This window comes from Muscardinus avellanarius (genome assembly GCF_963383645.1).
Source record: "Muscardinus avellanarius genome assembly, chromosome: 21".
NCBI classification, from domain to species: domain Eukaryota; kingdom Metazoa; phylum Chordata; class Mammalia; order Rodentia; family Gliridae; genus Muscardinus; species Muscardinus avellanarius.
The window spans coordinates 17,767,144-17,792,057 of NC_137807.1; the positions used below are offsets into that span (position 1 = coordinate 17,767,144).

At 52.9% G+C, this 24,914-nt stretch overlaps 1 protein-coding gene across 11 annotated transcripts in view; it reads right to left on the minus strand.

Moving 5' to 3' along the window:
• Nucleotides 1-4,263: 4,263 nt before the first annotated feature.
• NF2 (NF2, moesin-ezrin-radixin like (MERLIN) tumor suppressor) overlaps nt 4,264-24,914 on the minus strand; it is a gene marked incomplete at both ends in the record, with an annotated part of 103,852 nt that continues 83,201 nt past the window's right edge. For 5 of the 11 annotated variants that reach the window (XM_080717317.1, XM_080717313.1, XM_080717316.1 and 2 more), the window contains 3 exons: nt 4,264-4,314; nt 19,019-19,184; nt 23,150-23,277. In XM_080717317.1, coding sequence (XP_080573443.1) covers nt 4,264-4,314; nt 19,019-19,184; nt 23,150-23,277 — 345 coding nt within the window. Of the gene's footprint in view, nt 4,315-17,781; nt 17,818-19,018; nt 19,185-23,149; nt 23,278-24,914 lie in introns of those variants that run through there. The other 6 variants (XM_080717322.1, XM_080717319.1, XM_080717318.1 and 3 more) reach the window with 2 other exon arrangements.

Genomic DNA, 24,914 nt, shown 5'->3' on the forward strand with positions numbered 1-24,914 from the left:
TCGAACCTGCGGGATCCTCCTGTCTCTGCCTCCCAAGCGCGGGGATTACAAGCGTGCGCCACCACGCCCGGCCACAATATATTTTAAAAATGAGTTATATTTAGGCCGAGTGTGGTGGCGCACGCTTGTAATCCCCGCGCTTGGGAGGCTGAGACAGGAGGACTGTGGTTCACGGACAGCCTCAGCTACTTAGTGAGGCCCTCCGCAACTCATGGAGACCCTGTTTCAAAATAAAGAATAAAATAAAAAATAGGGCCGGGGGTGTAGCTCGGAGGTAGAATGCTCCTGGGTTCAATCCCCAGTACCAAAAAAAAAAAAAAAAAAAGTAATATTTAACTTATTTTGGGAAAATTTTGTATACTGTCCTGCATTGCTTAATGACATTGAGAAATGCATTGTTAGGCGACTTCGTTGTTGTGTGAACTGATAGGATAGTGTCTTACACAAAGACATCACTAGATCGTATAATCTCCTGGGACCATGGTCAAATATGTGGTCTGGCCTTGATCACGCCATCATTAGGTGATGTCTGACTGCATTTTTATTTATTTATTTATTTATTTATTTATTTATTTTTGTGGTGGTACTGGGGTTCCTGGAAGCCCTTCTACCTCCGGGCTACACTCCCAGACCTATTTTTACATTTTTATTTGGAAACAGGGTCTCCTAAGCCAGCGCGCGCGGCTGGCTTCGAACCTGCGCGAGCCTCCTGTCTCTGCCTCCCAAGCGCGGGGATTACAAGCGTGCGCCACCACGCCCGGCTTGCATTTTTATTTTAACTGTACTGAGGAATGAACCCAGGCCTCAAGCATGATAGGCAGGCGCTCTACCACTGAGCTATATCCCAACCTTGAGTCTATTTTGCTTTTTTTTTTTTTTGGTACTGGAATTGAGCCCAGGGATATCCTACCTCTAAGCTATACCCCCAGCCACCCTCCTTCTTTCTTCCTCTTGTTCTTTCGAAACAGGGTCTTAGTTGAAACAAGGTCTAAACCTCACTTTGTTGAGGCTGGCCTCCGATCTGCGTCCCTCTTATCTCAGCCCCCCAAGTACTGGGATGACAGGCATCACCGATGCCCCTGGCTCGTAACTGCATTTTGCCAGGCTGTTTTCCTTAGCTTGTATGATCAAACCTTAAGTGTATCCGCACACATACGGTGGGTGATCAGGCCCCTTAGAAACACAACCATATGCCGCCTGGCTCTCTGATGTTAGACTGCAGTGGTTTGGGAGAGTTCTCCTATAGTAGTTTTGGTCTTCATTATAGACTTTTGTTGATTTAAAGAAAAAAAAAAAAACCCAGAATTTTTTTTTTTTTTTTTTTTTTTTTTTTTTTTTTTTTTTTTTGGTGGTACTGGGGTTCCTGGAAGCCCTTCTACCTCCGGGCTACACTCCCAGACCTATTTTATATTTTTGAAACAGGGTCTCCTACGCCAGCGCGAGTGGCTTCGAACCTGCGCGATCCTCCTGTCTCCGCCTCCCAAGCGCGGGGATTACAAGCGTGCGCCACCACGCCCAGCAAAAAAACCCAGAATTTAAAAATAAAAAAACATAAGCCATGTAGTGGTGGTTTCCAATCTTATGTTCAAATGTCGTCATACAGCCCCGTGACAGCAGCGGGGCCTCAGCCACCCAGCACCCAGCACCTGGGCCCTGCACCTAGTTCTCAGGTCTGGAGTAAGGGACAGGGAGGGACCACAGGGCGGAGACAGGGCACTGGGCCCTGTCCACCACCCAGCATGACCCCAGGAAGCATCCCCAGGCGAGGGTGGTGTTAGGGTGCTGCCGAGCACGCGTGGCGGCGTCCTCCTGCCGCCGAAGGGAAGGAGCAGGAGGATCCCGGGCAACTGGGGAAGGGCAGAGGCCCCTTCCTTACAGGGCACCAAAGGTGGCCCTGGTCTTGTCACTTCAACGGTGTGAGTGAAAGCAAACCAAGGAGCCCACGGAAAGCCGTTACAGCTTAGAATTTTATTAAAACAATCACTTAAATTACAACAATCCCCAGAACAGAAAAGAGCCTTCCAGGGTCTGGCCCTGACAGGAGGTGTGAGTCAGGCCCCATAGGAAGTAGTGCTGCTCGGCGTTTTTGGAAAGGGATGGAGTGTCCCTGGAAGCCCAGGAGGGCCGGCTTGGCCCCAGGGTGACCGGGGGAGCAGAGTCCTTGCCAGGGCTGCGAGGCCCAGCCCTGCCAGTGAGGAATACTGAGTCACCGTCACTGGTTGTCAGCCTCCGGATTTTTTGAAAAAGAAAAGAGAGGGAGAGTGATAAACCTGCCCCGAGGTGACAAGCACGGCCACTCGTACAGTGCTGTCCTGCCGTGGGGTGCTGTCCAGCAGGCCTGGCAGGTACATGGACGATGTGGTGGTGACCGGGGTCAGGGCGCTGTTGTGGCTGGGGTGGGCCTGTGTCCCGAGCAGGGCAGTGACTTCAGGGGAGCTCAGAACCCTGGGCTTCTGCGGAAGCACCAGTAGGGAAACCATCACGGCCGAGATCCCGCTCTCCAGGAACCACAGAGGCCTCCTCACGTGACAAGTCCATGGTCAAGAAGTCTCACCGGGAGTGGCCACCTCTGCCGCTTCCATTCTTCCTGCTGCCGGGCTGAGTGCCCTGAGGCCCCTCTGAGAGCCTCTGGTGGAGGGAGCATTGTGGTCAGCCCGGGCCAGGTGGGCCCGCCGCAGCTCAGACGCCAGCCAGCACCCCCGGGCCACAGGGCTCCATGTTTCCCAGACATGAGATACACACAGCAGTTAAATTAGAAAAACACAGCCTGACATCATTTTTACAAACCTCCATCATGCTCCTGTGCCCCACGACCACTGTTAAAAGATGAAATTTACAGATCAGGAGGAAAGTAAATCCTGCTGAAAGGAAAATCAGGAATGGGTTTTAGGTCCAAGAAAGAGAGCCACATGTGAGAGCCAGACCCGCCTGGGCGAGGCCTTGGCTCCGGCGGACTCTCCCTTGAGGCCACAGCCAGCCTCTCTTGGGTTCCAGGCTATGTAGAGTGCTACCTGGTGTGCCCAGAGGGGCCGGGAGGCACACGGGGCTGGCTTCCTAGGGGTGAGGCGGCCTAAGGAGGATGGTGGTAGGTCAGCCTAAAGGTGGAGACAAGAAAAAACCCAAAAGAATGGCAGAGCGCGCCTTGTTCTCAGGGCACCCGCAGGCCCCCATCTGTCTTCGGCTGACAAGTGTCTTCGCACTGATTAAGACATATCACCTGCTTTGCACAACAGCCCGAGTGGTGGGACCTGAAGGGACCCAGTCAGCCACAGCAGCAAGATCCGTCATGGAGAGAAAAAAAGGGCCGGAAGCTGCCATGGGCCTTGGTGTGCTCGGGCCTGGGGCGGTCCTGCTCCCAGAAGGGACGAGTCATGGGCCAGCTGCGCGGGCTCTGGCTGGGAGTGGACACCGCGTCAGGCCTGGGCTGGAAGGGACAAAAGGGACTCAGCTGGGCCCTGGAGGGATATAGACAGGGCCCTCTGGGAGGGAGACAAGGGCACGGCAAACCGAGGCGGGGGAGGGCTTGCGGCTGGCGGAGGGGCGATGCTGAGGGCGGCACAGCCAGGGGCAGAGAGAAGTGGGAACCTCCAGCCTGGGGAGCAGGCTCACCTGTGTGAGCAGGGCGCGCCCCAGGCCAGCCCAGGCGGGGCTGAGGCTGCGGGCTGAAGGGTGCCATGGCTCCTGCACTGGGGCTCCGTGCGGCCGCTGGGTGCTGTCACCTCCCAGTTCCCCTCATTACAGACTCTGCCCCAGATCCCCACTGGCCTGCAGCCAGAGGGCTGCCACGGGGTGCTCGGCAGGGACCCCCACCTTGCCGGTCCTGAGCTACAGGCAAGCTCACCGCATGGGCAGTAGGCGGCTGTCAGCTGTGGAGAAGGATATTCTGGAAGCCAGGGCAGGTTGGGAGGGGTGGAGCCAGCCGCCAGGAGACATCCACACCGCATCCCTATAACCAAGCCGGGCGGGGGGCTCTGGGTAGACACACATGCCAGGGTGCCGGGGAGGAAGGAAGTGTGGGAACCCACCAAAGAAAGACAGACACTCCTCAAAAAGTCCCAGGTCAGGAGAACTAGAACGCCACAAGATAAATCTCTACAGGGTCATAGTTCAAGGGCAATTGCACATGAAGGGGGCTCGGCTCTCTGCTCCACTGGGGAGTTTGGGAACTCCCGGGGAGCCCCAGCCAGCCCTGTTGAGGGCTCCGAGGGATGCCGCTGGTGTCAGGAGCAGAAGTGGCAGATCCGGGGGTGGCCGGGTCACCAGCTAGAGTTCTTCAAAGAAGGCCACGCGGGACTTGGCGCTCTGCAAGGTGAGCTGCAAGAGAGCAGAGGACAGGGTGAAGGCGGCCTGTGCAGGGATGGACCTGGAAGGTGGTTTGCAGCGACGGGGACCTGCTCAGACACCTCAAGGAGTTGGTGGCCCAAAGCAGACTCCAAATCTGCCCCGGAGGTGCCAGGCAAGGACATGGCAGCAGAGGCATCAGCAGGCACGTGGCATCAATGTCGCCGTCTGTGTGTGGCATTAGGAGTTGAACTCAGGGGTGCTCTACCACTGGGCTGCACCCCAGCCTTTTTATTTCTGGTACTGGAAATTGAACCCAGGGCTATTCTACCTCCAAGATACACTCCCAGTCCTCTTTTTTTTTTTTTTTTTTTTTCCGTTTTGGCAGCACTGGGAATTAAACCCAGGGGCATTCTACCTCCAACTTACACCCCCAGTCCTATTTTATTTTTATTTTCTGTAATAAGATCTCACTAGGTTGATGAGTCTCACTGGTGGCTGAGGCTGTTCTCAACCTGTGATCCTCCTGTCTCAGCCTCCCAAGTACTGGGATTACAGGTGTGTGCCACCATGTTCAGGTTTATTTTTTTGCAATACTGGGGATTGAACTCAGGGGCATTCTACATCTGAGCTCCACCCCCAGCCTCTTTCTTTTTTCTTTTTTCCTTTCTTTCCTTCCTTCCTTTTCCTTTTGTACTGGGGATGGAACCCAGGGGCATCCTACACTCCCAGACCTATTTTATATTTTATTTGGAAACAGGGTCTCACTAAGTTGCTGAAAGCCTAAGTATCTGAGGCTGGCTTCAAATGTGTGCGATCCTCCTGTCTCAGCCTCCCGAGTACTGGGATTACAAGCGTGTGCCACCATGTCTGGCTTTATTCTTTATTTTGAAACCAGGTCTAAGTTGTGGAGGCTGAGTCTGCCCACAAACCTGCAATCCTCGTCTCAGCCTCTCGAGTATTGGGATTACAAGCGTGTGCCACTATGCCTGGCCTGTTATTTTGAAACAGGGTCTCAATAAGTTACTGAGCCTGGCCTCAAAACTGTCTTCTTACTGTCTTGGCTTCCGAAGCACTGGTATTACAGGTGTGCACCACTGTGCCTGGCGGATGTTGCCTTTCCGGAGGAGAGGAGGTCCCTGGATTTCTTGCTGGATACTCACATTCCTGTCTCCAAAAGTGAGACGCCACCTCTGTGGCGTGCTACCAGCCTGGGATGTGCGTCGTCTCTGGACTCAACACCCAGCTTGGCAGGGCAAACTCAGTCCCCATGCCCTGAGACAAGGTGACAGGCCTGTGTTACATGAGGAGGAGCTTGTCCCTTCTGCTACTGGTTGCCCAGGTGGTCCCAAATCAGACTTGCCCGTGACTCGGCAGCTGAGAGCAGGTTCTCTGTGTGAGCTGGAGGGCGCAGGCTCTCTGTGGGCCGGTCCCCACAGGGAGGGTGGGTGCGCCGGGGCAGCACTCTGGCCAGCAGTAATGCTTGCTCCTCAGGAAGGCCACTGCCCAGGAGAATGGGGTCAAGAAACGTGGGAGGGGAAGGTGGGTGAGAGCTGGGCTCCGGGGGCCGGGGTTTGTGCCTGCCTCTGGGGCCACTTCCCAGCCTCTCCCCAGACAGAAGCAGCGGCACAAACGCCTTCCCATGGCCCTGCTCTGCTCCTGAGACAGACCCTTGGGGAGAGTGGGCTCCAGACCAGCTCCAGGGCTTCCCAGAGAGCTGGCGAGGGGGTGGCCAGGGAGCCCACGCTGTTCATCTTCATGTGCTCCAAATGTTTACCTTGGTGCTTGCAGCAGCAGGAGCACAGACCATGTCCACCGACTGCGTGGGCCGTGGGACTACACGTCTAGAGGCAGGCAAGGGCTCCGCCTGGGCTGACCTCGCCACTGGAGGCTCGCTGTGTGGCCCGGAAACCTCGACCTCTGAGCCTCCCTCCTCTGGGGGTAAACCACTGGGCAGGCCCTTCCTGTGACCTCGGGCAGTCTCCGAATCTGAAGCGCCCTCAGTGCTACCCGCAGCACCACAAGGGCAGGGAGGGAGACTCGAAACCAAGCACTTCACCATCAAAAGACAGCAGCGTAGTGTGCTCCAAACGAGACAGCTAGAGAGCCGACTCTGAATCCTGCCAAGTCTTCCGGCCTGGAAGTTCCCGGCTAACAAGCTGGTGCAGGGAGCATCCGAGCTGTTTCCTTCAGTGGGACCGATTCCAGAAGCCCTTTGGGAGCCCAGCTCTGACGGGAATGGAGACAGCTTAACTCCCTCCAGAAGGGAGCTGCATTTGGACGGGTCTGTGCCTCCATGTGATCAGAAAGGCCAGCAGTGGTATGCCTGATGGGAACCGGGACCAGGACAGTCGCCAGGGGAGACAGAGCTTCGGCTGCCAGAGGTCTCCTGGGACAAAAATTCTGTGGGTAGGGGTTCCTTTTCTTTTTTTGGGGGAAGGGGTACTGAAAATTAACCCCAAAGGTATCCTACTTCTGAGCTACTGCCCAGCCCTTAAAAAGGAAAAAAAAATTGTACTAGGAATTGAACCCAGATACGTTTCTTACCTCTAAGCTGCTGCCCCCCCCCACCCCCAGTTCTGCTTTGTTACCGTGTGTGTGCTGGGGATTGAACCTAGGAGCCTTCTAACTCTGAGCTATACCCCCAGCTCTATTTTTATTTTTTATTTGGAGTCAGGGTTTTATCAGGGTCTTGCTAAGTTGCTGAAAGCTTCACTAAATTGCTGAGGCTGGCTTTGAACCTGCGATCCCCGTCTCAGCCTCCCAAGTTCTAGGATTATAGGCATGCGTTACCATGCTCAGCTGGTGATATTATGCTTTGACGAAGGGTCTCATTAGGTTGTTGAGAGTCTTGCTAAGTTGCTGAAGCTGTCCTCATACCTGCAATCCTCCTGCCTCAGCCTCCCAAGTACTGGGATTATAGGCATGTGCCATTGCGTCCAGCTGCTGTCCAAGGCTTTAATAAAAAAAATAAAACGAAAGCCACATTTCTACTCAGGTTTCCCAAGGTCAGAGAAGACCTTGAGAGGCTCTTCAAGGGACATAGCCTGCAGGGGACAGAGGCGGGTTTATAGCCACTGAGTCAAACGCAGGCACAGTCTACCTGTCTGGCCCAGTGAGCAGCTGGGTGGCCCTGGAAAAACCACCCATCCCTCTGGCCTCACCTCCCCGCTGTGAGCAGGTGAAGGCAGCCCTTCCTCACAGGGGACACAGAGGAACTGGGGAACACGTGCGAGGCGCTCAGCCCTGCGCCTGGCACATGCTGAGGACTGGCAGCTGTTATTACTAATAGCAGCATCACGCTTCTCCCCTTCCGCTGCCTGGCTCTCCTCCCAACGGTGCAGAGCACAGAGCTTGTTAGGAAGACGTGTGGCCGAAGGCAGGGTTACACCGTGGCCCCTGAGACAGGGCGCGCGCTGCCCGAGGCCTGGCCACTTCCCCAGGCAGGGAGCCCAGGCCGTGGGGGCCTCTGTGAGCCTCCTGCCTGTTTGCACAATGTTGGCTCCAAGAATTCCTGGATGCTCTATCCGAGGAGCGTGCTGGCTGTCCCCTCGAGGTGCCAGGGGAGGGTTTTGGCAGCGCTGCCTGCGCCAGATTCCAGTTATTCGAGCTGGCGCTTGTTGGGAATGCTAAGCGCTCTTCAGTGGGTGCCACTTCCCAATCCCACCCCACGCCGCTCCTGCAGATCCGGGGTCTGACCTCAGCCTCGAGGAAAGGCAAGGCTGGCGGAGCGCCCAAACCCCCACCACGCCACAACCTTCCCGAAGCCATGAGACTCGGCCTCCTGCACGGAGGTGGCCGGGACCTGGCTGCTGACTGAGGCTCCGGGAATCTCCTGTGGTCACCGCCTGGCCTGCTGCCGCCGCCCCCTTACCCTCACCGCAACGCACTTCCACCTCTACTCAGAATCCCGGCGTCCAGGAATTGACAACACACGCCTCCTCTCCACTGCTGGGACCCTTCCAGGCGCCTCCGCGGCCTGCGCCCGCTGCTCCTCAGGCATCACATGCCCTCCTCTGCTGGGACACTGGAAGGCTTGGCTCGGGCTGGACGGCAGGGGGACGGCGGCGGTGACACGAGGCTTCTCCCCTTCAGACAGGACCTCAGGGCTTTTCTGCAGAAAGCTCGGGAAGCCCTCCCCTTGGGCAACTGTGCTCCCTGGGGGCGCTCTGGAGGGCAGGCTCCCCTCCCTGTGGGGTCCTTTCCATAGGCAGGGTGTGTTCTGGAACGCTCTCTGTCCCTTACAGTACAGCTGCAGCCAGCGCTATTCACAACAGCAGAGGCAGAGGATCAGAGAAGTGGCATGAAACCAGACCTTCATAAAACCGCCTCCGCCGCTCGTGCCTTCTTTCCCCACTCACAAAAATCAGCTCTCGGGCTTCATGGTTTCCCCGCATACTTGCGTCCTAATGTGCACGGGCCCACTGCCACACGTGGTCTATCTTGATGCCTGGCGGCCAGCCCGGCTCTCTGTACAGCACAGTGACCCCTCTGCTCGCCAGAGCCGAATGCCGTGGAGATGATCCCGCTAAGGCCCTCGCCGCATCCCGTGTCGGACTGAGTTGAGAACTGAAGCCACTCCGGGAGTCCCACCCACCACTGCAACTCCAAGCAAAGATGTCTGGCAACGTGGCAGCAGTGGCCTGCCCTGGCCCAGCCTTGCACGAGGGGAGGAGTCTCCAGGAGGGAGCGAGCCCTCGTGTGTGGGACGTGGGCTCTAGGTGCATTTCAACAAATGGGAAAGCAGAAAAGCCACAGGACGTGGACACACGACCAGGGCCGCAGACGACAGCCGCGTCACTGCGGGCCTCTGGTCTGGCGGATCTCCCTTGAACCCTCCCGAGGACGAGCAGCACAGCTCTGCTGGATGTGCGCGGCGACCACATCTTCCGCCCACTGTCCTTCGGCACTCACTGAAGCCAGCCGCGGCCAGCACGGAGTCCTGGGCTGCTCCTCTGGGCGGGCAGGAGACCGCAAGGCCCTGCTCAAAGTCTCCGAGCCCCCGAGCTCTCTCCGCAGTTCCCTGAAGACCACTAGAGAACATGAAGTCTCCTCAGCAGGCGCTGGGCTGGCCGCTGCGCCCTTCCAGCTGTGTCTTCACATCTGGTGAGAATCAGCCGAGTGAACAGCACAGGCGGGATTAAGTTCTCTCTTGCCCGAGCCGCTGTTCAAGCTGTCGCTGATCCAACTCCATTCTAAAGAGGCCACTTCCTTCCCTCCATCTGCGGCTCATCTACCCAGCTTCCTTTTCACCCTTTGGGCTCTGAGCCACCTGCGGAAGCCTGGCTCCTCCTTCCCGCCCAGCACCCACGGACTTGGCCCTGGAGCTGCCTGCCCTCCCTCCCTCTGCTCCATCACATGGCCAGTTGTTTGTGACGGTCACCTGGCGGTGGACGAGCAGGAGAGGCCACTTGGCAGGGACAGGCCTCCTTGTACCCCCAACGGGGTGTGACGTGACAACACTTCCACCCAACTAAACCAGTTCGGATTCTGTCTCCTTCAAAAGACAGAAGGCCGCCGGGCACAGTGGCACATGCCTGGAGTCCCAGCACTTGGGAGGCTGAGACAGGAGGATCGCAGGTTTGTGGCCTGCTTTAGCCAATTTAGTGAGGTCCTCTGCAACTTAGTGAGACCCTGTTTCAAAATAAAAAAATAAGGCTGGGGGTAGAGCTCAGAGATAAAAGGCCCCTGGCTTCAGATCCCAGTACTAGAAGGAAAAAAAGAGAAAAAAGTCAGGTGTGGTGGTGCATTACTTGCAATCCTAGTACTTGGGTAGCTGAGACAGGAGGACCGCAGGTTCAAAGCCAGCTCCTGAAACATAGTGAACACTTCAGCAACCTAGTGAGATCTTGTTTCAAAATAAATAATAAAACAGGGTAGGGAGTACAACTCAGAGGCAGACTGCCCCTGGTTTCAATCCCCAGTACCACAAGGAAAAAAAAGAGAGACAGGAGGCTGGCTCCTCCCCACACTGGAAAAGAACCTGGAAGCCAGCTGTGTCCCCCCCAACCCAGGCATGTGATCTGGAGACACACTGGCCCCTTCGCACTGCTACGCGATGGGTGTCAAGATGCTCTGGAGAAATGGCTCCCAGGCCTGAGACAGGACACCTGTGACAGGCTCGCCCCCGCCTGGTGGCCCACACAGAAGGCGTCCAGGTGCCCCGCTCCTCCAATGCCACTAAGAGCGCCCCCTGCTGGGGACCCGCGGAGCCAGGCTGGCTGCCAACTCCCCGCTAGCTCTCCTCCAAAAGTCCTTAAGGGGAACGTTTCCCAAAGTGACGGAAGGGTAACTAAATGTATTCCGGCACTGAGCCTGCAGCGGGAAGGCTGCTTGATTAAGAATGAATTACACTTTCATCAGCACAGAAAGAAAATTGATTCACAAGGCCGCACTGTGATAATCTTGTTCCTAAAGCAAAGGGGGTGGCGGGGTGGGCAGGACATGGAGCCACTGCGGCTATCAGTGGCGAGAGAAAGGAAGCTACAATTACGCTGGGAGGACACAACTAATCAGAGCGCCAGGACTCCTCCAACGAGTCTCCGGGGGCCTCGCCTCAATCCACTCACCCTGAGGGAGGAGGGAAGGAAGGCAGGAGGGGCTAATCATTTTGAACAATAAGGTCCACAGCGCTGAACCCATTCTAGTGACTAACCTAATAACTCCTGGCGCTGCGACTCTTGCCTGTCCCATAACAATGCAATGGGATTGAAATGCAGGCCCTAAAATCCCGTTATACTTCCTCTTCGCCACTACATACTGAAAGTGAAGGAGCAGGGGAGGGTGGAGATACAAAAGGCCTTGCAGTCTCTGGCAAGAGGAGCCACACTGAGAAAGCAGGCTCCGGCGCAGAGGACACAGCCAAATCCAGGCACCACGAATTCCAACATAATCTTTGGTTTGGGGTGTGATAAACATCCCCCATTCCGAACTGGAGCCCAGAGGGAAGGGATGGGGAAGGGGGGTCGCTGCTGTAAAGTGGCCAGATCAGCTCTTCTACAGTCTTGTTAGTGACAGCTTGCACCCAAATGCCATCTGGCGACGGGCACAGGGAGAGAGCTGTCTGCACACTCATCCCCAAACAGAGGTGGAATGGAAGGCCACATCCATCTCCACGCACAAGTCCAATTTGGTATTAGCTCTAGAGAGAAATCTACCCGGGAAAGCCCGGGGGCCCCTTTTGTCTACTAATCCTCCAGGGACCTACAGCAAGCAGCAGAAAGATGGCTGGGCCCACGTCTGCCTGCATCTCTCGCTGCCCCGGCGGTGCTGGCGGCCCTGGCTCTACTGACAAATGGACTAATCGGCCCGATTCACCTCAGTGGGCAGGTGGAGGCAAATGGTATTATCGAGCACTCCGAGGAGGAGCCTTAGGAAAGAGGTCCAGATGTGCTGATGTCACTTTTAAATCGCCAACCTCGAAAGAGAAATCACGGCAAGGCTCCTAGCAGAACCCTGAGCCCGCAGAATGAGTCTGCCTCCCAGCCCTTCCCTCCCACTGATGCATCAACAAATCAGATGCCCGTGGCGCGCCGCGCTGCAGCACTGCGCAGAGCCCCGGGCCAACGCGATGTTTTACTGCGTCTAATAAGGGCCCGGTAATGGCCACAGGCACTTCTGAATAGTTGACCGAGCAGGGTCTATGGGCCTGACACCTCCCAAAGAGCAACCTTGTGGCTGGGTAGTCTCCCAACTGAATCAAGACCGGGTCACAGTCTTTTGGAAAAGCTGGTAGAATCTTCTATTGAGAGCTACCAGAAGCAAGCAAGAAACTATAAGCTCTCAACAGTTCCAGGGTACCTGCGTGTGCAGGTGTGAGGACGGCGCCTGTGTGTGCAGGTGTGAGGACAGTGCCTGCGTGTGCAGGTGTGAGGACGGTGCCTGTGTGTGCAGGTGTGAGGACGGTGCCTGCGTGTGCAGGTGTGAGGACGGTGTCTGTGTGTGCAGATGTGAGGACGGTGCCTGCGTGTGCAGGTGTGAGGACGGTGTCTGCGTGTGCAGGTGTGAGTCATGTCCAGGGGAAGGTTCCTAAGACCAGCCACTGGCTGCTTTCCAGGGGCTTCCACGGAGCCCGGAATCGCAAGGAAGAGGACGGGTGGCCACTGCAAGTTCTACCGGGTGTTCTCTGCCATGACTGCTCCTGCTGTCACTCCCACCCACTCCCCATTCGGCTTTCTTCCCTCCCCTTTGAACACAGCAACAAAGGGAAGGTTCTGGAGCTGGGGGACCAGTTCAGGGCTGAGGATGTCCTACTGGACCGCGCTGTCTCTAATGCAAGCTGAGCCACTCAGCACCCTGGGTCATAGGAAGGCTGGACATATGACCTGCATATTAAACAAACTGTCCAGCAGCCGTCTTTGAAGCTGGAGGTCCCCAGGGAGGCCCAGGCCACTTGTTTTAATTGTGGGAGATGCCTTTCACGCTGTTCAGTCACTCCTGTGATTTATGGCTTCCTCGGTGCCTGCAGTGTTCCACTTCACTTCACCAACTCTGCATCTCTAAGGGGACTTGGCAGAAATTGAAGATGACATTGGACTTTTATGTCTTCCTGATGTAGCAGCGGGAGCTGAGTTTCCCGTCAATGTCAAGGCTCCTCTGTTCCTACTCCTCCACCAGTGGGACCTGGCTGGGCCTGGACTGTCCAAACCCTCTCCTCATGACACACGCTTCCTAAGCTCCACCACCCCGACTTCTCATCTGATTCTCTCGTCCTGTGAACCCTCTGCTCCCTTGGACAGCGTGAGCACAAACGCGATGTCTTGTTTGCTAGTACCTTGGAGCAGTTCAGCTCAGAGGACTGAAGCCAGTCTCCATCCTTTTCTTTCTTTCTTTCTTTCTTTCTTTCTTTCTTTCTTTCTTTCTTTCTTTCTTTCTTTCTTTCTTCTCAGAAGACTGAAGCCAGTCTTCCATCCTTTTCTTCATCTTTCTTTTCCTTCCTTCCTTCCTTCTTTCTTTTCTTTTCTTTCTTTCTTGTGGTACTGGGATGGAACCCAGGGGCATTCTACTTCCAAGCTACACCCTCAGGCCTATTTTTTATTCTTTTTTATTACTTTTTGCAGGTCTATGGAACCCAGAGGCATTCGACCTCCAAGCCATATCCTCTGCCTAATTTTTTATTCTTTATTTTGAAACAGGGTCTCACTGGGTTGCAGAGGGCCTCACTAAGTAGCTGAGGCTGTCCACGAACCGCGATCCTCCGGTCTCAGCCTCCCGAATGCTGGGATTACAAGCATGCGCCACCACACCCGGTTCCTATTTTTTATTCTTTATTTTGAAACAGGGTCTCATTGAGTTGCAAAGGGCCTAAGTAGCTGAGGCTGTCTGTGAAACGTGATCCTCCTGTCTCGGTCTCCCGAATGCTGGGATTATAATGCACCACCATGATCAACTCTTTTTTTTTGGTGCTGGGGATTGAACCCAAGGGTAGTCTACCTCTGATCTGCATGAGGCTTTGAACTTGTGATTCTCCTGTCTCAGCCTCCGAGTACTGGGCTCACAGGCCTGGGCCAGCACACCCAGCTCTGGCTTCTTCTTAGCTTCTAAATCCTCACTGTCCACTAAGTGCTTTCTGGACTCCCTCATTTAACCTGACAAGAATCTGAGGAGGTGAAGGATTTTTTTTTTTCCTTTTGGTATTAGGAATTCAGCATTCTATCTCTGAGCTACGCCTCCCATGCTATTTATTCTTTTATTTTTGAAACAGGGTCTTACAAGTTGTAGAGGGCCTCATCAAGTTGCTGAGGCTAGCTGCGAACCTGTGATCCTCCTGTCTCAGCCTCCCAAGTGCTGGGACTACAAGTGTGCACCACTATGCCTGGCTTTGTCTATTTTTTTTTGAAACAGGATTTCACTAAGTTGCTGAGTCTTGCTGAATTGCTGAAACCAGTCTCAAAGCTACGATCTTCCTGTCTCAGTCTTTAAATACTGGGATTACAGGAGTGCTTTACCAATCCTGGTTTAGGGATGTTTTATTTACTGTGTGTTTGTGTGTGTGTGTGTGTGTGTGTGTGTGTGTGTGTGTGTGTTGTGCTGGAAATTGAACCCAGGGGCATTCTACCTCTGAGCTGTATCCCCAGCAGCCCTACTTTATTTTTTACTTGGAAAAAAGGTCTTGCTTAAGTTGGCTAGATTTGAACCTGAGACCCTCATGCCTCCGCCTCCTCCTCATGCTTCCAGCCTCCCAAGTGGCTAGAGTTACAGACTTGTGCCAACGCACCTGGCTTTATTCACCTTTTTATCTTTATAAGCGGTACTAGGGATGGAACCCAGGGGCATTCTACCTCTGAGCTATAAGCTAGACCTATTTTTTATTCTTTATTTTTGCAAAAGGGTCTCACTGAGTTGCAAAGGGCCTCACTGAGTAGTTGAGGCTGTCTGCGAACCATGATCCTCCTAACTCAGCCTCCCAAATGCTGGGATTACAAGTGTGCACCACCATGCCTGGCTCTTTATTCAGTATGTATGTATGTATGTATGTATGTATGTATGTATGTATGTACTGGGAGTAGAACCCAGGGCCTTTTCTTCTACCTTCGAGCTATACTCCTAGACCTATTTTATACTTTATTTGGAAACAGGGTCTCACTAAGTTGATGAGAGCCTCTCACTCAGTAGCTGAGGCTGGCTTTGAACCTGTATAATCCTCCTGTCTCAGCCTCCCAAGCGCTAGGATTATAAGCGTGCACCACCTTGCCCGGCTCTTTATTCACCTTCTAAAGGTAAGGACTGTCAGAGCGGTAGTAACCTTGAGTAAGCAGAAAGCACTGCTCTCAACATTCCTGAGGGACCATGGTAACCCCTGGCCACCCATGGGGCAGACCCTTGAACTGGCTTCCACGGCCCCCAAGGAAATGCCAAGACTGCACTGGACACGGAACCTACCAGTGCAGGAGTGCACCTGGATCACAGGAGGTGGGAAACCCATTCTTTTGTTGAAATCTACGATCAAAAACCACTGAAACAAAACAAAAACCATGCAGCTTTAGAGCCAGGCTAATGAACTTTTAGGACACTGTAAACTCCAAGACACTACCAGGTTTTGCATCTCTCATCCTCAATGTTCTAGAGGGAGCTCTGCCCTTGACGTCTAGGTGCCCACACTTCCAAAGCCTGAAGGGCCACTTCAGCCGCACGGGCACTAACCCAGATCGTGGTGGGCAAGGCCCCAGAGCTACCTCGGCACAGGAAACTGGCTGGCCTTTAGTCCTGGTCACCCGGCACAGGGACTACCAGTCTCAAAAGTGGAATATGCCTCAAAGTTCTGTGCAGCAGAACCCACCCCTCACTGTGAAGTGACGCTGACAGAGCTCCAGCTTATGAAAAGCCAAGGCCATGCTTTGATAAAGCTTTCTGTTTTGGGAGGGAAGGCACTGGGGACTGAGCATCCTACCTCTGAGCTACATCCTAGCCCTTTTTCGTTTTAATTTTGAAACAGGGTCTTGCTAAGTTGCCAAGGATGGCCTTGAACCTCCGATCCCTCTGTCTCAGCCTCTCAAGCCATGCTTTTTATTGACCCTCGATTAATCAGGATTCCAGACTAACGAGGGCCTGGAAACCTGTCTGAAAACAAGTGCACATCAAGACATTAGAGGGAATGAATGAATGAACCATCAGTGGATGAATGAGTGAATGAATGCTTCCATGTGCAATCACAAATTGCCTAATGACGGGGACACGATGTGAGAAAGGTATTGTTAGGCAAGTTCATCACTGGGCAAACATCATAAGCGTGTGCTTATACAAACTAAGGCTATTCTAACACAGTACTGGGCGATGCGCTCCTATACAGTCTGTATGAGAGTATTCTCAGTCTGCCACTGACCAAAGGTTATAGGGGCCATGACTGGCTATTTCGGAAACAGTATAAATTTGACTAGAAATTAAATTTACTTGTCTATAATAATAACATTCTGAATCACTACAGAAAGAAGATGGAATTGGTCGTTGGGCGTGGTGATGCACGCTTGTAATCCCCGCGCTTGGGAGGCTGAGACAGGAGGATCGCACAGGTCCGAAGCCAGCCTCAGCTACTTAGTGAGGCTCTCGGCAACTTAGTGAAACCTTGTTTCCAAATAAAGTATAAAAAAGGTCTGGGAGCACAGCCCAGAGGTAGAAAGCCCTGGAACTGTATTCAGAGTGAACAGTACAGCATATGCAGAGGACAGACAGCATGGACTGATCAAGCCATGACCTTTCTGCTTTGCCTCCGTGTCACCCAAAGTTGGAACCCACAGTGGGTCCACCTGGGCTGCCCTGGGTGCTCAGAGCCGCCACTTGGGCAGAGACCCCCCTGGTCTGCTCATCCCAAGGCTGGCCCCAACCGCCCCGCTCAGGGCACACACTGCTGGGTGTTAGGATATCCTACGCCCAGGTGGGACATGAAGAAAGAGCCTGCTAAATCTAATCAGGGCGCAAACTGCACCCAAATCAGGGTTTGTGCCATGGATTCTTGGAACCACTGACAGCTCTAATCCATCTTATTAAAAATCGATTTGGGACTTTAATAGCCAACCTCTCTTGCTGGGATAACGACCATAAATACGATCTATCTTATGCCACATCTTATTTTTGGTAGAAAGCTTCCAATGAGCTTATTCCACTCAACAGTGGTGAAGCACGTGTCCCACACCCCGTTGGCTGGTGCCGGGCTTGGTGCGACTGGGGATTAAGCGAAAAGCAGAGGCAGGACGTCGTTTCATTACTGGGCAGAATAAACGCTCTCCACTGCCTAGGCATGTCAGGAGAATCAGCTGCAATCATTCAATTAATTCACTCTCCAGCCACTGATTGCTCATCTCCTGGGCGCCGCGACAGGCCCGCTCCAGTGTGAGATCTCACTGTAGTGGCCGAAGCTGAGCGGGCCTTTACAGTGGTGATGAGGGAACAGACAGTCCACTGGACTGATTATAGTCGACACTCCTGTGCTCCACGCTTGCTGGACTCGAAAAGAAAAGGTGTGAACAGGACGCGGAAGCTCCAAGGGAAACCGAGTGGGCGCGGGTGGCCCTTCCTCTCCACGACCAGAAGCTGCCAGGTGTGAGCACGGGCCTGCAGAGCTTACCACCACATGGCAGGCGTGGATCCCGAATGACAGACACCAGTCTTGAAAGCACCGAAATACCCGCAATTCCATGCTAGGGTTATTTATGGAAGGACTACGTCACTGAGACAAAGGGCTTTGAGACAGACCTGAATGGACAAGGAGCCATGACCTTCTCAGCCCAGCGATGACATGAGGTGGGAAGAGGACTGGTCCTACAGCCCTGTGACATGCTCATCAGAACCACGCAGCCTTCTGGGCTCTGGAGGCCGGTCTGGCACCGCCAGATAGACACTGCTCTCAGGCTCAAAGCATGCTGCGGCCAGGCCCCAGGCCCCTGCCCTCAGGGGGCTCCGCATGGCCCGAGGACAGAGACAGGCAAGCTCATGCATGGGTTAGTACCACAGGGGGCAGGACCGCCACCACAGACAGAGTACCTGGGAACAACCTACTTTGAGGGCTCAAATGCAGATAGGTCTTCTGCCTTGGGCTTGAGGCTAAACCAGCAAAATAAAATGAAGAAAAACAAAAACATGCCCTGTGATATCAACAATGCCACATGTGCCATTTGCAAAATGCTCAGACAGGCCTGGAATCGTGATGCGTGACTTCGCTTGTTTGCTCTTATGGCTTGAAAACAGGTCTCTCCAGCTTCAGCGCTAGAGGCCCCTGTGGCTGAGTGCCCCGCTGGCTAAAGCGGCGGCGGCGGCAGAGGTGACGGGTGGGACGAGACCTGGGGCTGGCCCCCTGGCACGATCGGCTTTACCACCAAGACCTTCTCTCAACTCTGCTTCAGCTGTTTAGTAACTTGGTTTTGAAAGGGAAACCCCGGAAGGGACAGACCAGAGGAAAGAAGGTGGTGAGATATGGAAATGCCTTTCCTTTTAGGTTATGCTTTTAAAAGGAATTCTCTACCCCATGCCGACTGTAACTGGAATCAAGAGAGAGAACGGGGGCTCCCTACTGTACCCATCAACAGTGACAGGTAGGTACAGATTTCTTGGGGTTTTCAGTCACAGCGTAATCACTGAAAGAAGAGAGAATATGAAACTGGGAGACTTTAAAGGCAAAGGGTAAAATCTGAACCAGACCTAAACCCAATGACTGATCTTATCTTACTAAATACTGGGATTTACAGGTATGGGCCACCATGCCTGGCCTGGGATTTAACTTCGGCTCCCATCAGGTGAGAAAGATAGGCCACTATAAGCCTCCTCAGGGAAGCCTCAGTTTTTAAAACACGAAGGTTTCCTAGACACTTTCTTTTAAGTATGAAATAAGTTAGAAATTCAGAATATGATTCCTCAATCAAGTCCTTGCCACTTAAAAGCACAAAAGAACCGGAGGGGACTCCATTCTTCACCGGGCCTCCTCATTAAGCCAGGCAGCTCCCTGGGCACAGCGCCCCTAGGCGTCAGGACAGGACCGCTTAGTGCGTGATGATGGATCAAAGCCCGTCCTCCAACGGGGCTCCATCTCATCAGGGCTTTCACACAAGCTCCACTTCCATCAAGCCAATGGGTTTGTGGTCACTGGCAGATTAAATTCCCTTTCTGGCAGGAGTTGAAAAATTTCCTCAACTAAGTACATGTAAAAAATGACAACAGCCTAATGACTCTGCTCCTGAGGAAGCCAGATGCCGACCTCGCATTTCACTAATGAATGGGCCGATTGGCGGACGCCCAGAGCCCCGGGTACCTTTTTAATGGTATTGTGCTTGCTGCCGGCGCCGCCCCTGTCCGCGTTCTCGCTGTGCAGAATGTCCAGCGCAGTCTCCCGCTCCTTCAGTTTCAAGGCCTCGATTTCTGTCTTCAGCTCGTTGAGCTGCTCCTGCAGATGCTTGCTCTTCTCCATGTACTCCACCCTGCCACGAGAGGACACCGCCTGTCAGGGCTCAGGCCTGAACACGCCGAGGCAGGGGTGAGAAGCGCCACCAGCCCTCCGAGGGCGCGGTGGGGAGCCAGCGTTTGAGACCATTCCCGGGCCATGGGAGGGAGCCGGGGCTGCTCGCTTAAATGCCTTTATGGATCTCTTTCCTCATTGTAAAATTCAAATAACAATCACAAGGCTGTGATTAGAATTAAAGCAAGTACAGGAACTAGGTACGGTGGTGTACGCCTATAAGCCCAGCCACTCAGGAGGCTGAGGAGGAGGATCACAAAATCGAGGCCAGTCTCAGCAGATTAGAAGACCCTATCAAGTTAAAAAACAAAACAAGCCGGGTGTGGTGGCATATGCCTGTAATCCCAGTACTTGGGAGATTGAGACGAGAGGATCACAAGTTCAAGGCTAGCCTCAGCAACCTAAGGAGACCCTGTTTCAAAATAAAAAGAACAGCCAGGTATGGTGGCACACACCTGTAATCCTAGTACCTAGGAGGCTGAGACAGGAGGATCACAGGTTTGAAGCCAGCCTCAGCAACTCAGTGAGGCTCCCATCAATTTAGCAAGACCCCATTTCCAAATAAAAATTAAAATAGGGCTGGGCATATAGCTCGGAGATAGAATGCCTCTGGGTATAATCCCCAGTGTAAAAATAAAAAAAAATACATAAAATAAAATAGGCTGGTGGTATAGCTCAGAGGTAGAATGCCCCTGGGTTCCATCCCTAGTACCGCCTCCTCTCCAAAAACAGTGGAGGGGGGATATAGGGAGGTATCTGAGTGGTAGAGCACCCCTAGGTTCAATCCCTTATACTATAAAAAAAGGAAAGGAGAAAGGAAGGAAGGAAGGACGGACAGATAGACAGAAGGAAGGAAGGAAGGAAGGAAGGAAGGAAGGAAGGAAGGAAGGAAGGAAGGCAGGCAGGCAGGCAGGCAGGCAGGCAGGCAGGCAGGGAGAGAATACCCTCTCTAAACTTACCTCATAGTGCTTTACAAGTACCAGTTGTCACAGATAGCTCTTAGTTTTATACAAAAACACAGAAATAAGCCTCCTGGGGCCCTGAACATTCTCCCTATCTCCACCTTCTCAGAGCAGTAATTCAACTGGGGAGGCCGAGACAGAAGGAGCGCAGGTTCAAGGCTAGCGCACGATAACTTAGTGAGACTTTATTTCAAAATAAAAAAGCAAAACAGGGCTGGGGGTGTAGCTCAATGGCAGAACATCCCTGGGTTCCATTCCCAGACCTCGTCTGACAGGCCATGTCCACCTATTCTCAGGCTCCCTTTCCTGAGGATAATAGAAGCACACGCAGCCAAGGCCGGGAAGAAAAAGGCCCCAGCCCTCAAATACAAAGAGATGCCCTGCTCAACATGTGTATAATGGTGAAAATCGAGAACCTACCCTTAAGTGTCCAACCATAAGGGCACGGCCTGGAGAACCATGCAACACAGATAGGAGGAAACCCGCTGCAGGGTTCACCACGGCTAGCAAACGGACTGCCAACGCACCAGGGGAATAAGTAAGTGCAAGGGGCCTGGAGCTTCATGGCTATAGCACCACAATAAATAAACACATAAATAAATAAACACATAAATAAATAAACACATAAATAAATAAATAAATAAAGCAAGCAAGCAATGGGCTGAGTATGACTCCCCAAAATTTATGTTGAAATTAAATTGCCAATAAGAGGTGTGGTCTGTGAGAAGCGATTAGGTCATAAAGGGGGCACCCTCGTGATGGAATTTATGGCCTTATAAAATAGATCCCACATGCCGAGCGTGGTGGCGCACACTTGTAATCCTAGCATTCGGGAGGCTGAGACCTGGAGGATCGCAGTTCGTGGACAGCCTCAGCTACTTAGTGAGGCCCTCTGCAACTCAGTGAGACCCGGTTTCAAAATAAAGAATAAAAAATAGGGCAGGGGGTGTAGCTCAGGGGTCGAATGTCCCTGGGTTCCACCCCCAGACCCGAAAATAAATAAATAAATAAATAAATAAATATAAAAATAAAATAAAAATGCCGGGCATGGTGGTGCACGCTTGTAATCCCTGCAATCCCTGCATTTGGGAGGCGGAGACAGGAGGATCACGTGGGTTCGAAGCCAGCCATGCTGGCTTAAGAGACCCTGTTCCCTGTTTCCAAATAAAAATATAAAAATAGGTCTGGGAGTGTAGCCCTGAGGTAGAAGGGTTTCCAGGAACTCCAGTACCACCAAAAAAAAAAAATTAATAATAATAATAATAATAATAATAATAATAACCCCACAGAGATCCCTGGCCCCTGTGTGTACACAGCAGAAGGCACCATCTATGAACCAGGAGGAGGGCTATCATCAGACTCTGAGTTTAACAAAGCCTTAATCTTAAGATTCCCCAGCCCTCAGAAGGGTGACAAATAAATTTCTTTTGTTTATAAGCTCCCCAGTCTCTGGTATTTTGTTATAGCAGTCAGAACACACTAAGACAGTATGAAAATACAACTATATAAAAGCAGGACACAGAACAGGATGTACCTTACACTGATTACAACCACATAAACATGCACAGCTGGACAAGAGAAAATAACTCAGATAGCAGATGCTCCCACTGGAGGCTCCGGGCCATAGCTTCTGAGCTATCGCCTTGCCATGAAGGCCCAAAGAGAAACACGGCCTGCACGTGGAGGCCTACACTGGACTCCACAGAGCGTTTCCCCAGAGGGTTGTCCTGAGGACACCACATACGGTGATGGGTTTTGACCCCTGGTTTGCTCCTACAGCTGTGCGATGCTGGGTGAACTTGTCAAACCAAACCATCATCAGGTGGGAACACCGCCAGGCACAGTAATGTACACCTGTAATCCCAACACTTTGGGAGGCTGAGATAGAAGGAGCGCAGGTTCAAGGCTATCACTTAGTGAGGCCCCGTTTCAGAATGAAAAATAAAATTGGGCAGGGGATGTAGCTCAGCGGTAGAATGTCCCTGGGTTCGATCCCCAGCACCACAAAAATAACTAAAATAAAATGGAACATTGAAACCTACCTCTGGTATTAGTCTGTTGTTTTGTTAGGAGGAGTTTAGTAAGACAACAGCTAAAATGCCCTGACACGCGGGCACTCAGTCTGTGGTAGTTATTATGATTTCTCTCCACTAGTGGTGACACCGTTAACCAGGATGGCTCTGGCTCTGGGAAATGGGGGGACCTCGCTTAGACTTCCCCTGTGGTGGGATTGTTCACCTTTCATCCACTTCCACTGACCATAACATGGAGGGAGAGGGCAGTTCTGCAGAAGCTGCTATGGAAAGGCCAGGCCCAGCTCGAGGCTCAGGCTGCCCAAGCAGCAGAGCTGGCCTCACCCGGCCACCGGCTTCCCTTGGCCCCAGCCTGTGTTTCTTCTTTCACTGTGCTATAGATGGGGGAACCTCTGCAGGTCTCGGCTCCTGGAGAACACAACCAAGAGGATCTGCAGTTGAGTGGCAAGGGAAGAGCAGGCTGATTCTGAGACCCCTGGAAAGCCAGTTTTGGTTTTGCAGGGCTGGAGATGCCCAGGGCCTTATCCAGCAATCTCCTACCAGCAACACGACCGGCCCTTTTGTAATGGTGTTTTGAGGCAAGTTCTATCTCAGCTGCCCATGCTGGCTTCAAACTTGTGATTCTCCTGCCTCAGCCTCCGAGCAGCTGGGATTAGAGGCGTGCCCCGTGGCGCCTGGCCAGTCCTATTCTCGAGTCATGGCTTCAAGCCACTATAAACTTCAGGTCACCAATCAAGTGTTGTTTTTATCCTGGAGCATCGACTGCTGATCTGTTGTCTTTAATTCTAATTAGAAAACTCCAGTGGGTAACGACAGAGCAGCCCTTTGCGGGAGCTAGTGACAAGTTGCCGGGGAAGCCTCTGCATCCCTAGGCTCAGGTCTCCTCACTCTCGTTCACGGCTGCCCCGAGCAGGGCACAGGGGGCTACTTACTTTTCTTTCTCTATTTCCATGGAAAGCCGCTTCATGTCAGTATCCTTGAAGTCGAAAGACAAGCTGTCGCCAATGAGGTTGAAGCTCGGTATGTCAGGAGGCAACGGGGCTGGAATTGGGTTCATGGGCTATCAACGAGAAAGCTCGGATTAGGAAGTTCAAGGTTGCTTTACAAGAACCGGCCCTCCACACTCAGTGCTCCCAGCTCAACAGACCCAAAGAACCCAGATCCGGGCAAGTCACCCCAATCCTTCACACGCGCTCACCCTCCCCATCTCAAGCCTGGGTGAATCGATGCAAACTCCCATTCACTTTCCACTGAGGAAGCTCCAGGCCCGTGCTGAGCGCTGGAGGCGCTGAGAACAAGCCAGCATTCCTGGCTCTGAGCAGCTGGAAGTTTTGTTCAGGAAACAGATGTGTTCAGTCTCACCGTTAAATGAGGTAAACACTGAGGCCAGGGACCTGAGCAAAGGCCAAGGGGGCTGGAGGAGGTGGGCGACAAGAGATGTGCCAGGAGGAGAGGGGTGCCGGGTGAGAGGCACGGCAGTGAGTAGGGTGGAGAGCGTCCAGCCCGAGTGCCGGGCATGTGCAGCGCCTGTGTGGGGACGCGGGCAGGAACCTGGCCCCAAGCAGAGAGGCTCTGCTGGCTTGCGGAGGAGCTGAGGTTCAGAAGACAGAGCCGGGGCGGGGCTTAGAGTACAGTGACGGCATGAGAGCTGGGTTTGGGGCTTTCTCATCTTAGAGTCATCCAAAATGTCTCCCTCCCCACTTCTCCCCTCTTGGCTCTGTGCATTCTGAGCAGGTGCCTTCCTGTCTCTAGGCTCTGGCCTGTGTCCTTTATTTTCCCTCTCTCAAGGCCTTTCCACATCCTTCTTCTCTCGGCCAGAAGGGACCCTCCTCTGCTGCCCCTTCGCGTCTGCTTCTTTGCTGTCATTCTACTCTCTGGAGATTGCTTTTTGGCTTCATCTTCTCCTTTCTACTGTCTGCAAGTTTCCTGGGGACAGAGAGAGGCAGGTAGGTAGGGGCGTGTGTGTGTGTGCGCGCGCGCACGTGCATGCATGTGTGTTAATCACTTGGAATTGAACTCAGAGACGTTCTACCGCCAAGCTACACCTCCAGCCCTTTTGTTTTGTTTGGAATCAGGGTCTCACTAGGTTGCTGAGAGTCGCACTACATGCTGAGGCTGGTCTCAAACCTGCGATCCTCCTGTCTCAGCCTCCCCGAGTGCTGGGATGACAGGCTACCACACCCTGCTCTTTCTCATCTTAGAATCCTTCACTGGGTCTAGGACAATGTCTGGGAAAGAGGCAGGTGTGTACAGGGTGTCAGAAGCAGTGTTCTGTGCTGAGAGGGCTCCCAGGGTTCTGGGGACATTCTGGTTTCTGATCTGAGTACTGTGTACATAGGTGTGTTCCATCTGTGAAAATTCGTCAAGCTGTACGTTGGAATTTGGGCATTTCTCTGTACATACGTTATACCTTTTAAAAATTTCCAGAAAGGATAAGTATTGGCTGTTATAGCACTGGAGAGAGCAGAAATTGGCACAACTTCTTTGGAGGATATCAGAATTGAACATCTGACCCCACAGTTCTATTTACAAGAATTTATTTTACCAAATAGAGTTACATGTATGTGCAAGATTGGAGCTTAGGGATGTTCAGTACATTTTTGTCCAAAACTGCAAAAGAAACAGACAAAATAGGCAGCCATAAGGGACTGCTTAGAAAAATTTACAATCCATCCATATGATAAAATGTGATTAAAA